This window comes from Schistosoma haematobium, chromosome ZW, assembly GCF_000699445.3.
Source record: "Schistosoma haematobium chromosome ZW, whole genome shotgun sequence".
NCBI lineage: Eukaryota > Metazoa > Platyhelminthes > Trematoda > Strigeidida > Schistosomatidae > Schistosoma > Schistosoma haematobium.
Window position 1 is genome coordinate 64,819,450 of NC_067195.1, and position 13,553 is coordinate 64,833,002.

Consider the following 13,553-nt stretch of genomic DNA (forward strand, 5'->3'; position numbering starts at 1 on the left):
AGTAACTTCGTTAGCAACTATATTTGAAGTAGACAGTTGGTAAAATTTCCGTAATAAGTTGGCAAGCACTTAGTTACAATGTTTCAGTTTTTAAGTAAATAGAAATAGCATTACTCTCATATCGATACAAAATATTAGCACTAGGTTCCTTTTAAGTGGCTTATTTAGTATTTAATTTTTGACTTAGTCGGTTAAAATTTAATTAATGAAGTGTAATTATATACTAGTGGATAGTTTATCGTACTAAGATGTTATACACCACAGTTGACTTCTTCTCAGAAAACCTATCAAAAACATTTTGTTGCAATGTTTTTGATTTTATTTCTGAAATGCTACTTTTGGAAATTCAAGAATCGTTTGGTGTATTGAGTGTATTACGTTGTACACTTACTGAACACTTCTATAACGTACTAGAGTTTAATCATATGCAAGAAACAAATTGTTGAATGAAGTATCTTGTTCCAGTTTTAAAGATGTTTGACGCTAACACTTTTTGCTTGTACCAGTAACTGTGATCACAGTTTTACCACATTTGGAAAATTAGCGATGAATGAACACTAAAAGGTGACCTTACTTTTTAATATTATTGTCAAAAAATATATCTTAATGATTCAACTTGCAGATAAGATTTATTTAAAGCTAGGGACAAGCAAACACTTAAATTATAGACCCATTTTTTATTAGCTACCATCCATTCCTTAGTTTTAACTGTCATCCAATATCTGAAGGGATGATAGTGTTAAGTTCATCTCTGAAGATTTATGATGCGATAAAACACTTGTTCATCTAAGCTCAGTGGATGTTTTTAGAAAGTTGATCAATTGTTGTTCCTTCGGGTTATTCATGACAGATTGGATTTGACTGGTTGCATTCTTCCATAAAAATGATTATTTTTTGAGCATGTACTTTTTCATACACTACGGTTTATGATCAGGTATAACCTTTGGTTTACCAGATTATTGCACAATCTTTCAAATTATGTTTGATTTCAAATTAATGCGTTATATCATATGATTCACTCACAGTTTATTAGTAAAAGATGAACCATATATATTAAAGCTCTCTTATTTTGCATTAAAAATTGACGTGTACAGGATAACCTAGGTTAGAAAACTCTAGATTTCATGTACGAAGCGATTAAAACCAACTAATTTCAATATAATTGGTATTTTATCAGGATTATAATATTCATTATTATGAGTACAAAGATATGGTTTTAGTTTATGGAAAGGGGAATGATAATTTTTCACTCACTACGTTTTATATTTTTCACTAAAACCATTATCTACTACATACAGATTTTGATTCGGTACTAATTTCTTGCAATTTTTATTCTTAATGCCAAGTAAATATTATTTTTAACTTGTCAAAGGGTTTTAGACATCGATTTTGGTTCAGGGAAACTATTATCGATCTGAATTCAATGTTTCTTGGTATGTTTATCTCGCCTGTCATTTAGGGATTAATTCGTATGTCTATATACAGCTTATTCATTCTTGAAATATAAATTCTATCCCCTATTGTTTAAATCCACATGAATACACATAATAACTATGCAATTAAAGTAAAACTAATTGAAATACTAAATTCAGTACTCAACTCATATATAAAGTCGCACTTTCGCAGACATAGATGAACAGATAAAAATCGATCAGTTCGATTAATAGAAATGATTATCGATGAGTATATTTTAGTCAACTAATTATTTATTTATTAGAGGGGTTTGTATAGGGTTCTATAATAATTTACTAGTTTTTCTGACCTCAAGTCTTTGTTACTTGATAATAATGAAATACAATGGCTAAGAAAGATGAGAATTTATTTTATTTTAATGAATATGTTTATATAATTTTCAAATCGTAAGAAAGAAAACGAAATAGAGTAAAGCGGATAAATTTATTTGATGAACACTATTGGGTCTTCATATTGCTGTTGCTATTAAACATTACTAAAATGTAACGGTCTTTAGGGCTCTGAAAAGTATGAGGATTTACTTTATCGGGCATAATATTGTTTCATGGGGTTTTCCAACATACAAACAACTATTCTGAGAAACGTCCTGTATCTTAATGAAAGTTGATAGATATTTAATTCCGTGCAGTTATTAAGAGATTCCCGAGGAAATTAATAGGAGGCAATTCGCTCAACTTTTACTGATTAAATATACTGAGTTAGAATAAAGTATAAAAAACGATCGTAATAAAATAACACATGTAAATTAACTTTGTTGCCCGGATGTTTCTGTACTAACGGAAAATAAAGTACGTCTATCCAATTTTCTCGACGAAATAAAACAAAAGGGCACAGTGTTTTATATTTGAGCACTTCATTGTGAAGAAGAGAATATAAATTGAGAAGCTTTAACATCTGTTAATGAGGAAATTTATTTATTAGGGTAAGTTTCAAGTTGCTGAAATGTGCATATGAGCACATGGACGTCATGGCTGAATAAGTAGATTAGAAAACTAAATTAGTTAATGAAGAATGAACAATTCAAACTAGTCACCAATTATTCTTGACTAAAGGAAAGATGAATCCATTCAATAGCATATAACTAACTGTGATTCTGATTTATTTTCACTTTTTGAAATACTGAGTGAAAGACTCTTTTGGGTCCTAATTGTTGAGAAAGATTGTTAAAATATTCTGTTAGTTCACAAGTAATTGCCAATGGAGCTGTCTGTATTGTGTCGCGCTTATTGAACATCTAAATTTATTAACTTGAAATACTACATGGGGAAGATGGGCTTTGGATTATTAGCAAAACTTTATGACTCATGTAAACGTTCAATGCCATAAACAAATATACTTCTATTCGTTATACTTTTATAATCTTCTGAAAAAAAGATTTAACAGTAGTGAGGTGAACCATTCTGTTTACAAGGAAATAACGAATATACAACTAAACAAGCATAAAACTGCTGTTTAATTTTATATGCTAATTATGTGTTTATTGTCACATTGCAGAAAACACTTTGAGTATTTATGATAAAAAGTTGCCTTAAGTGTTCTTACGATGAAAAATTAGACGAAAATTCGTGTAATTTCTGTCAAATAAAATATACTATCTAATCTTCAAAACAAGGTCAGTGTAATGCTTCTGTGTGTGAACACAGGATGGTTTGCTAGCTTGGATTATACTTGCCTTTAGTTGCATTGATAATACAACAATAAATTACGCAACCTAAATAGCTTTGTATACCTATGAACAAAGTTAGAAGTCTCAGAAATGTTTTCAATATTGTCGGTTTTAAATTTTATTTACTTAGAGTTAGAGAAAACTTTTCTTGCTGACATCTAAATACCAAATGACTATATTGTTTATATCCGTGTTTCCAGCTTGCTGATTCTTATATTTTTAAAGACTAAGTCCGGAAAATAGATCTTATATGTGATTATTTTGGTTGTTGTTGGTTTCCAAAACCATCAAAACGTATAAGGTCAACGTTTCAGTATACTTTCACTTACTGTGGATGTAAATAACTTTAAAAGTCATATAAATTCCCCAGCGAATCCTCGAGAAAACCATTCCTTTCGGAGTAACATTAAGACCCTCGGCTGTAGAATAATCTTACTACAGGTCAGCTTATCTCTGCCTTATTTCATGTCAAGAATTATTTGTATGATTTATTGAAGTTATTCATTTATTGAAATTCTAACATGTAACATTTATTAATACTTTTCTGTTATAACTTTACCTACTTACTACGAATTAAGTACTATAAACAGTAATTTCCATTACAAATCAGGTTAGGTGTTAGACAGGTTCGGTTAGTTTTGGATAAGAAAAAAAATAGTCATAGTCGAAGATAAGTTTAATATAATCCGACAAATCCATGAAAACTCTCCGAGCAGTTAAATTGTTGAATGAAACAAGGAAGTATTTGTTTGGATTATCTATTTATACACTTTGACACAGTGCTTGGGGAAACGTGTGTTAGACGCTTATGGTAACCTAATCGTTCCACATGTCATATTATTAACATTCCTATGAGAAACAAATGCTCTTGTGCATTATCGAATGTGCATTAGCTGTTTGCAGTACTTTCATGTATAAGCAGGCTTACTTAATCATATCTGTAACTTGTAATTTTGATATTAAACGTTCTTATGTTGATTATGCAGAATTGGATGAAGATACTCATCTAACTGAATCAATACAAGCTGATCAAAACGAATCACATACTTCCGAAGCTACCCAAAAGCCTATATTTCCTGATAACAGTTCAAATGTTTCACAATCAACTTCATCCGTTGAACTGAAAAGCATATCTGAAATGTTATCAAATGACGAAAACATAACCACTACCTCTGAACTCCATTCGGAATCAGTTGGTCCACAAAGAGGCCGTACGGTTACAAGATGCAATGTTGTCCAAAGTAGAACAAAGCGCGTGAGTTTTATGGACATATGTTATGTTAATTATAATTACTGAAAGTATTACTTGTAATATTTTCGAATAACATGTCATTATGAAGTAGCGTTTTCTGAATTGACCAGGTCACTCATTTATTCTACTTACTTTTAAACGGTTCACTGACTTTTGTTAACTATAAAAAGTAAATACTGTTAATGAATGAATAGTTAAAATGATTTTTATGGTTAAAATTTAAAATCATTTTTATCTGTTTACTATGTTTATTTTGAATAGTTGGGAGGATAGAATAAAATTTGTTATGATGTTTATCACAATAGAATTGATCACATAAAGTTTATCTTACTTAACTGCCGGATTGCTTTCATTATGTTTAAGAGTATTAAATAGATAAGCTTAATAAATTGATTATGCTGAAAATTCCTTCTTCAAGTATTTTATTGATTTATATTACAATCATTCTTCATAACAAATAAATTAAACGAATGAAGTATAAAAATATTTGAGGTGATATTTTGAATGATTTACTCAAGTATAAAAAACGTTTGTTTGTTTTACTAAAATATCCATATGACTAAAAATAATACACTATGAAACGTGAGACGACAGTGTTAGATTTTTTGTTGTTCAAAATAGATTTATAGCTGTTTGAATTATATATAACGTTATGCTGAAGTTAAAAAAAACAATTCTTTAAAAATTGAATTAAACTAAGTTCTGAAATGTTGATGGGAATAACTGATGACCTCCTTATGTAAGTCAGTTCAGGTCATTTCCAAATATATTTGAATAAATAAATAAGAAAAAAGTAATCGATAGTCATGCGTTTAGTGTAACGGATTTTTCACAAATCATCTATGACAATAGCAGTCTTTTTATCTGACTTCATCTAATGATTAGAATGACTCATTTTTATTAACCATTTGTTCGATAAGGATAATGTGTACTTAACACTTCAGATCAGTTAATGAATTGTGAACTGACTTCTCGTTTTACCTCCCTGAATCCGTTTCCATCATACTCTTATACCTTAATAGTATTGCATTTTAAAATAGGTAATAGTTAGATACTATTAATGTTTACAATATCTACATCGGTCAGTTAAGATTTGAAAAACCATTCACTACTCTATTTCTTGAAACTAGAGCTCCTTTCTTAGCCTCTGATTACCCACCTTTTTATATTCAGTAATTCCAAACGATTTCCTTTTCAATCGACCCATTACCGTTCGCTTTAAAAGCCATCACGTTATCCACCTAGTTATTGAGTGGACAAAATGCGGAATAGAACTTGATGAAAGTGATTTGATTTAAATCTGATCTTCTCGGACACATTCGAAGGTTAAGTTTATGAACAGGGATTCCGACTGCTTCAGCAAGATACAACAGATGAACTTGTAAACCATATGATAAATTTGATGGAATATGGTTCTCTATTTGTTTCTTTTAGTAAATGTCAAAATAGGAATTTTCTATAGTAAAAGTGATTAGTAATCAACAGTGGTTAGCAATCTGGCAAGTTATTACGCGTTTTGTTCTAATACTTTTTGAGCCAACCACTGCATTAGTTATAGAGCTGACTAGAAACAGCTAGAAAGCAAGATATTTTGACATGATATAGGCATTTTCAATCTGTTGTGACTCCCTAAGCTAAATCACAGAATTTTGATTTTTAAACAAAATTTATTATGTGTATTTATGAATCAAATTATTTCATCATGGTTGGTATTTTTTAATTTCTGTTTTCATTACTTATTATAATAATAAATAGATAAATATCTGAAACCTTTCAAAACATTTCGATCGCGAAGATGAAAAAGTCAGTTGTCAACAAAATAGAAGTTAATATTTTATATCTTTATCTTGTATTTTATTCTTCACGATCTTAATAATAGTAAGCAGGAATGTTATTAAGGTACATTCAAGTCTTAAAATTGTAGCAAATACTGAATAAACACATTGTGAGTATTATGTAATTTTTTTTCGCAATCTAAATTGTCTTCTACTAACCTGAGGTCCCTTTTTATTAATTCATCTAAAAATAGACCAATAATAGTAATAACCAGTAAGTGTAGGATACAATTCGAAAACCTATCAAATCAAACTCATGATCTTGTGCCTACATCCCCAGAAAATCTCTTATTATCCTGCCTTAAATTAGTATTATTTACGTAACAATTGTTTATACCAATACACAGACTAAATTAAACGTCATTCATTTACTAACAAATTCTTATTAGTTTCGTCAATTACAAATGATAACATGCAAAATGCATTAAGTATTTATTTTAATGTAATTAAAAGACTTTTTTTTTTATTAACATACGTTCATTCATACATAGTTACAAACTACTTTTCTTTCATTTTCTTTTGTTTCAACATTACATTCTACGTTGATTATTGTTTTATGAATAATAATAAATTCATTAAAATACTATAGACAGTTTATTGAACTAATGCTAAGCATTTTACTAAAATATTTTAAGGTTCATCTAAAAAAAAGAGCATATAAGCTACATTTACAAGATTTAATGCTTATTTAATATAGGTGAGTATGATTAATGTGAAGATCTATGAAATTTAGTGAATTAACTAATTGAATCATGTAATTAATGTAAAATCAGTGTTGTATTGTTTAATGAAAAGATTCATACGTGTTATATTTCTGTTAAGAGTAATAATAGAGTATAATAAATGCTATTAATCATTACATTATAATGACGAGTAATTTTAAAAGGAACAAATTGATCACTAATATGCTTTATTTTATTATTTCAGTCCTAAATTAATTACTTTACATAAATGTACAGTTCACTATTTACATTGATGAATACATTTAACAATTATTTTCATTTAAAAATTATGATATAATCTGAACAATTTGAATAAGCCAGAATAAAATTCATCCAATTTGTTATAGAATGCAATTTACTTTATTGGTCTCAAACTGATAAAGTTGGTAATATTTATTCATGATCAAAAATTTATGTTTTACTAAAGTTTATGATATCGACAACGTTCAAAGTTACTTTATTTGAATATCGTTATCACTTGGTTCTTCATGGATTCCAGTAATTTGATATAAATTTATGAACTCAACCATGAACGATATATATTTTTCTAAAGGCTTCCTAATTCATGGTTGGTTCGAATTTGTAGTTATATGATTGAATTAAAGATCATTATTCACTTAACTATCAGATCCGTTTATTCTCTATTGATTTTGGCGATTTTTCTACTGCTAGATTTTTCCTTCGCAACCATAATCTTTTTATAGGTCAGAGGAATATTCCAATAGGTGCTTCTTATGTATCTATCCTGTACCCATTGTATCTAATCCAAATTATGATATCTTGATAACTGTTTTTACTGCTTCAAATACAATTCTGATACTATTAAAAAACTGAACTGCGTTAATGGCTTACAAACTTCGGAAAAATACTTAATATTCTTCTCCTTCCATAACTAGAGGACAGTTTCGCGATATACAAATAAACAGTAATTTGGAGGTAATTTAAATGAATTGGATTCCTCTAAATCAATGAATGCTTTTAGTAACTTCTTAAGTGTACGGTTATTGTGATCAAACAGACAACTTCCTCCTAGATGATAAGTAGTTGTTTATCCTTTTTATCAACGTAGTTTCCTTTGTGGCATATTCCGAAAGTTGGAATCGAGATTTAACTATAAATATACAACAGTGTCCCAACGAATAACTATTTGTTTAAAAGTTGTTTTGTTAATGCTCGAATAACCTTTCTCTTAAATTGCTGCTTTTAACCACTTCATATATGAACAACAATTACTAAGTATGCTTAGTCAACTACCTATTGAGTCATTTTTCCCTTCATTTTCCTATAAAATCCAGAATGTGTTTTAATGATGGGACAAAGGGCGTATTAAAATTCAACACCATATCACTTTTACGGTCACCTTGAACAGTATTATTTGTGTTAGCACAGTTAAAAAGGATTTTGCTTTTAAACTTAACGCTGAGCTATTTCTAGGTTGAGGTATACTCGAATATCAGCCCATTAGAAAAATATTATATAAATCTTAAATAAACCGTATACTTTGGCGAAAGGCTATCCTTCGTATGTTAAATTGATCGATTAATTAGTTGTCAGCTTTTTCATGTTCAGTGCTGGTCGGATTCTATCGATCAAATTGCAATGTGGTTACTACTCTTGATAACTTGACATCTCGTCCGCCATAGTGAGATGCTATGTAAATAGAAGTGGTGGACTAGAAACCGTGAACCTATTATAAAGGCGTATCTATAATTTTGATGAAACCTGTGTTTCCTTTGGGATTCAAACTCGCATCAAGAAGCTGAAAAGTCTCTTATATTGCTAGTGAGTTATTCAGACAGCAATTGACCTCCTGTAGGATAGAAATATTTTCATCCAACTGATAACTGAGTAGGTTAAACGAATCCTTAAACAAAAATTTCATTAGTAATCGAATTTTTCTAAACTTATGAATTAAATAGCACTCTATGTATCAATACGATCATTTATCACTGGGTTCATGCATAAATATATGCTGTGTTGTTCATCTTTTAACAAATTATCGATTGTCTAGTTTTTATTTAATTATAAGTACGTTAAAAATGTATAAATACATACAGAAGTTGTTTTATTACAGATCAGTTTTTCACAACGTTTGTAGTAATTGTCCTAGACAGTAAGTTAAGCATTTAAAAGTTGAATACATATAATCTTTTTAAATCAGTTGCTATCACTATTTGATAAAGGTTTCATATGAACTAAAATAGTCTCTAAAATGTCAGTGTGAAAATAAAATTACGTGGCTGGAACATACGCAACTGTTAATGAGTTTTATTTAAAAAGCTTGATCTTTAAACATTTCCTGTGAATTTTTGCTTTCTAAGACGAGGTGATCAAAAAATATCTGTAAGAATTCAAGTAGAAATCTGCTAATCAAAAGCTAACAGTTGTTGTGAAGTAATTTACCCTAGAGTCTTATTTCACCCAAGTCGTCTGATTTGAAATTGAAATTCCGTGAATTCATGAGTTTGAATTAATAGTGTACTGGAAAAGTTCTTTATTGATATATCTTTCCAGTTAAAGTGATATTTTTCTTTAAACAACTGCAGATATTTATTTACTCAGTTTATATAACAATTATTATTTGTATTAATTGTTTTTCGCATTCTGACTTAACGGTAATTATAAATCATTCATACAGTTTGTATTGATACATTTTCTGTAGGATCTTAGCAGATTTTACTGAATAATTTGCTTTCTGTCTTATATTCTTGCGTTTCCCATACTAAACTTGTACTTTATGTATCTAATGTAAATTGAGGGGTGAAATAACACATTTTCACGTAATATTTTCAATTATATTTACAATTGAAGCAAGTATTTGGTTTGTAAGGACTTTATGCACTTTTTATCGTCATTTAGTCTGCAGTTCACTCAGGAAGACAGTCAGCAGCGAGCTTGAAAAACTCTCCTAAACTTCTGGCTATCAACAGAAACCTGGAACCCGCAATTACTCCCAGTGACACAAGTTCTCCAGATGATGGGACCGGATTTCAAAACCCCAATCCCCCAGTTTGTCTAGTTTCTCGGCATTCCCCAAGTTGCCGTAGCAGAATTCGTATGCGTGATGAACAAATTATTGCTAGGTTAAGGACAATTGTTAGTCGGGGTAAACCTTCAGAAAAATATGAAACCCTTGGACGTATTGGTCATGGGTACGTTAATCAGTAGAATTCTATTTCTTTATTTTCAGAAATATTGTCCTGAGATTATATCACTTGAACAGTGAAAATTCACTCAAGTAATCGTAATAAAAACTAACACCATGTATGCTGCTGTGTGGCTGTGGGTCCGGTTTTTAGTTGGAAATTTCCTTGAAGGCTCAAAACTCCTCATGTAATATTTGTATCCATCTCAGCACCATTAACTGAGTCCTTTTAAGATTTTCGTAGACATCACAGAATGAAATACACTTACTCTAAAACGTCGTGAAAATAGCTTTTTATCCATGAATTCAGATATCCTGTCATTACTACGGACAATAAGTAATATCTAAAAGTGGACTAACACGTTGGCACTTCTATTATCTTAATGATAAAGTGTCATTTTCTGGGTTCACACGTTGACTTTTTATTCAATGACTAAACAAATTGAAATACAGTACAGGTTTGCGAAATTTTAATTATGAAAACTGCCATATTAAGTATAAGATGTTTTAAGGAAGTCACTGGAAAACTATCTATCCAGAAATCATACTACAAATAAAATCCATTTTAAATATCAAGAACATTTCCGGAATGCTTAGCCATCAAACCAATGTGAAGTTTTGGTTCATCTGCTCGACAAAAAGTCATGTGATTCTGAGTATATTATTGTTATATCTAGAACTTGAATTTTCTCTATACCGCGTAAAACTTGAGCATTCGAACACATGATCCCTTCAATTCGCAAGTTAGAATACAGAAAACGATTGGAAAGGAATCGCATACCAACTAGTGTCAAATACGGTACAAAACACTCGGGTACTTATAGTTTTTAGTAAAAAGGAATTCATCATTACGATTATTCAGTCTGCATGCAATGGTTTTTAGCATATGTTCAATCGGGAAGCTCCACGTTGGGGTTTCGGAATGTTCCTCCAAACGATGATTGAATGGGACATCTTTAAATCTTTCAGAGCTTCCTTGAGTTCACCGGGATCCGTCCTCACATTTAGTATCACAAATATTGTTGTAGACCAAAGTAATGAAAATCATAATGGGAGATTATTACATGAGGTGTTTTTATCATTCTTTTAGCTTTTATTCTCATTTCATACTGATTAACACCTGTCACACTAATTGTATTATACATTTAAGTCTTATTAATATATGTGGTGTGAGATTCACTAAGATATGCTATGTGATTCTTCGATCGTTCTTGATTTATCTCATTCCGTCCTGCGAAAACAATACTTAAAGAAATTTGACGAAAACACTGTTTTCGGTTGATTATTTCTTACATACAACTACCTGACATGGTTAATCATGTTCTGCTTTCGAGTCAGAAGATTTAGATGACAAGATCGAATGATTTATTGAACTTACCTCAAGTAGTGGATAGCTTATAAAATATCATGGGAATACAACTATATTTTTAAGACTTCACATGAATTGAGTATCCTGAAATCGTCCTTAATTACGGTCGATTGTTGAAAATAAAGTCCAATTATCTGCTTACAATTCGACTTTTTTTTCTTCAAAATAAAATAAATTTTAATTTATAAAAGAAGAACACACCTAATTATGTGAATGACACTGAGGACTGAAAATAAGTTAATTATGTTTCCTTCTGTTTAAATTTTAAGATCATCTTTTTATCCCCTTTACGTTTAAGATAATTGTTGTACTTTCATTATCACAATTCATACTTAATGATAATGTTTAGAGCTTCGGGTGTTGTTTATATCGGTCGAGAACTTCAGTCTGGGTGTCGTGTAGCTATTAAACAGATGAGTCTACGACAACAACCTAGAAAAGAATTAATCCTCAACGAAATTTTGGTTATGAGGACATATCGAAATCCAAATGTAGTCAATTACTTAGATAGTTATTTAGTAAGTTCTCCTGTACCATCATCTATTGTTTTTTTCACTTACTACTCACCCCATTGTTACCATATCTTACCTAGTTCAAATTACTTCTGACAGTGTAAAATACTTGACTGAATATTCAGTCTGATTGATAATAACATTTTTGTTACTATCACTTTATATTAATTATGTTGTCTATAAATTTTGATTCCGTTATTTCATTTGACCTACATACTAATTTAAACGTACATCATGTGCAAATATTTTCAACATTCGCAAACGCTAACATCAAACACAAACTGCTGAAAACTTCACCGAATATACAAAGAACCAAAATAGTACGAGCAAAACAGCAAACTTTGCTTAATACCAAAGTAAATCAAGCTATTAATGTTATGTACCGTAACTAAGAATATAAAAAATGTTACTTATATGTCATTAGTAAGTTATAATTTTTAGCAAACTGAATGGTTAACCAACTAATCACGTGGTGTTAAAACATTGATGATGTAAATGTATCATATTTTTTGATATTTTCACTTTATTCAGTATCGAAACATACTTAATCAATTTATCACACGAATTCCGTGTATTCTATGTTTTCATTAAGAGTTTCCGTGATGCATATTAAATGTATTGGAAACAGCAACTACAGTATATCAAGATAGAAAGACTTTATTAATTACTTGTTCTGGCTGAATTGTAGTGTTATATTTTATGAATTCATTGATTTAAGTGCTCATAGAGATTGGCGTTGCACTAAAAATTGTCTCGGTATCACAATGAGATTGATAACAATTTGATGATTGTCATATACGCAGGTAGATGCATCAACATTCTATTACTTATCCGGCTAATCTTGTCATATCTTGATAATATTTAGGTAAAGAATAGTTCGTCCGCGTTAGATAAATTCCTGAAAATTTTATTTATTCTGTTATGACTTATGTCCGGCTTTTACCACGTGACTTATCCACTAATCGAAATACGACTTATACAATCTTCGCACTGTGCCAAAACCAATGACGTTCGACCGGTATGAGCAGCCTAGCGTCTTATTTGGTCCTATGTCTGCCTAGCTCGTCCACTTGAGTCTAAACATACTGTGTTTATATATAAAACAAACAGACCGCATCGCACCACAAAAAATAGGAAATAATATTTGTCCACAATAAAGCCAAAAAGTGGCTGTGAACGTGGGAGGCAGTAGTTAATAAACTGAGCATAATTTAGGGACAGTAAATCGTATAATAATAAATTATAGGTCAAAATGAAGCTTATGATAAGAGGAATATAAATATACATAATCTAATTATTGAATAATTATACAATAAGAATATTTACAGAATATTAGTCCATTAATAGTCCTCGGAAGTTACCCGTATTTTAATCTTCACTGGGATATAACATATTCAACAAAATTAAAGTTTACAATTTACTCTTAACTTAATACCTAGCTAGGAGATGAATTGTGGGTCGTAATGGAATATTTAGATGGTGGTTCATTAACTGATGTCATTACAGAAACATGTATGAGTGAATCACATATTGCTACAGTTTGTCGTGAAGTAAGTCCACTATAAATTTGTACTTTCAC

General features: G+C 30.1%; 1 protein-coding gene across 1 annotated transcript in view; it reads left to right on the top strand.

The window, feature by feature from the left end:
• Nucleotides 1-13,553, top strand: part of PAK3_1 (Serine/threonine-protein kinase PAK 3) — a 65,477-nt gene that overhangs the window by 34,851 nt on the left and 17,073 nt on the right. The window contains exons 10-13 of the mRNA XM_051212037.1: nt 4,126-4,394; nt 9,808-10,100; nt 11,812-11,980; nt 13,414-13,524. Of these exons, the coding sequence (XP_051072178.1) occupies nt 4,126-4,394; nt 9,808-10,100; nt 11,812-11,980; nt 13,414-13,524 (842 nt within the window). The remainder of the gene's footprint in view (nt 1-4,125; nt 4,395-9,807; nt 10,101-11,811; nt 11,981-13,413; nt 13,525-13,553) is intronic.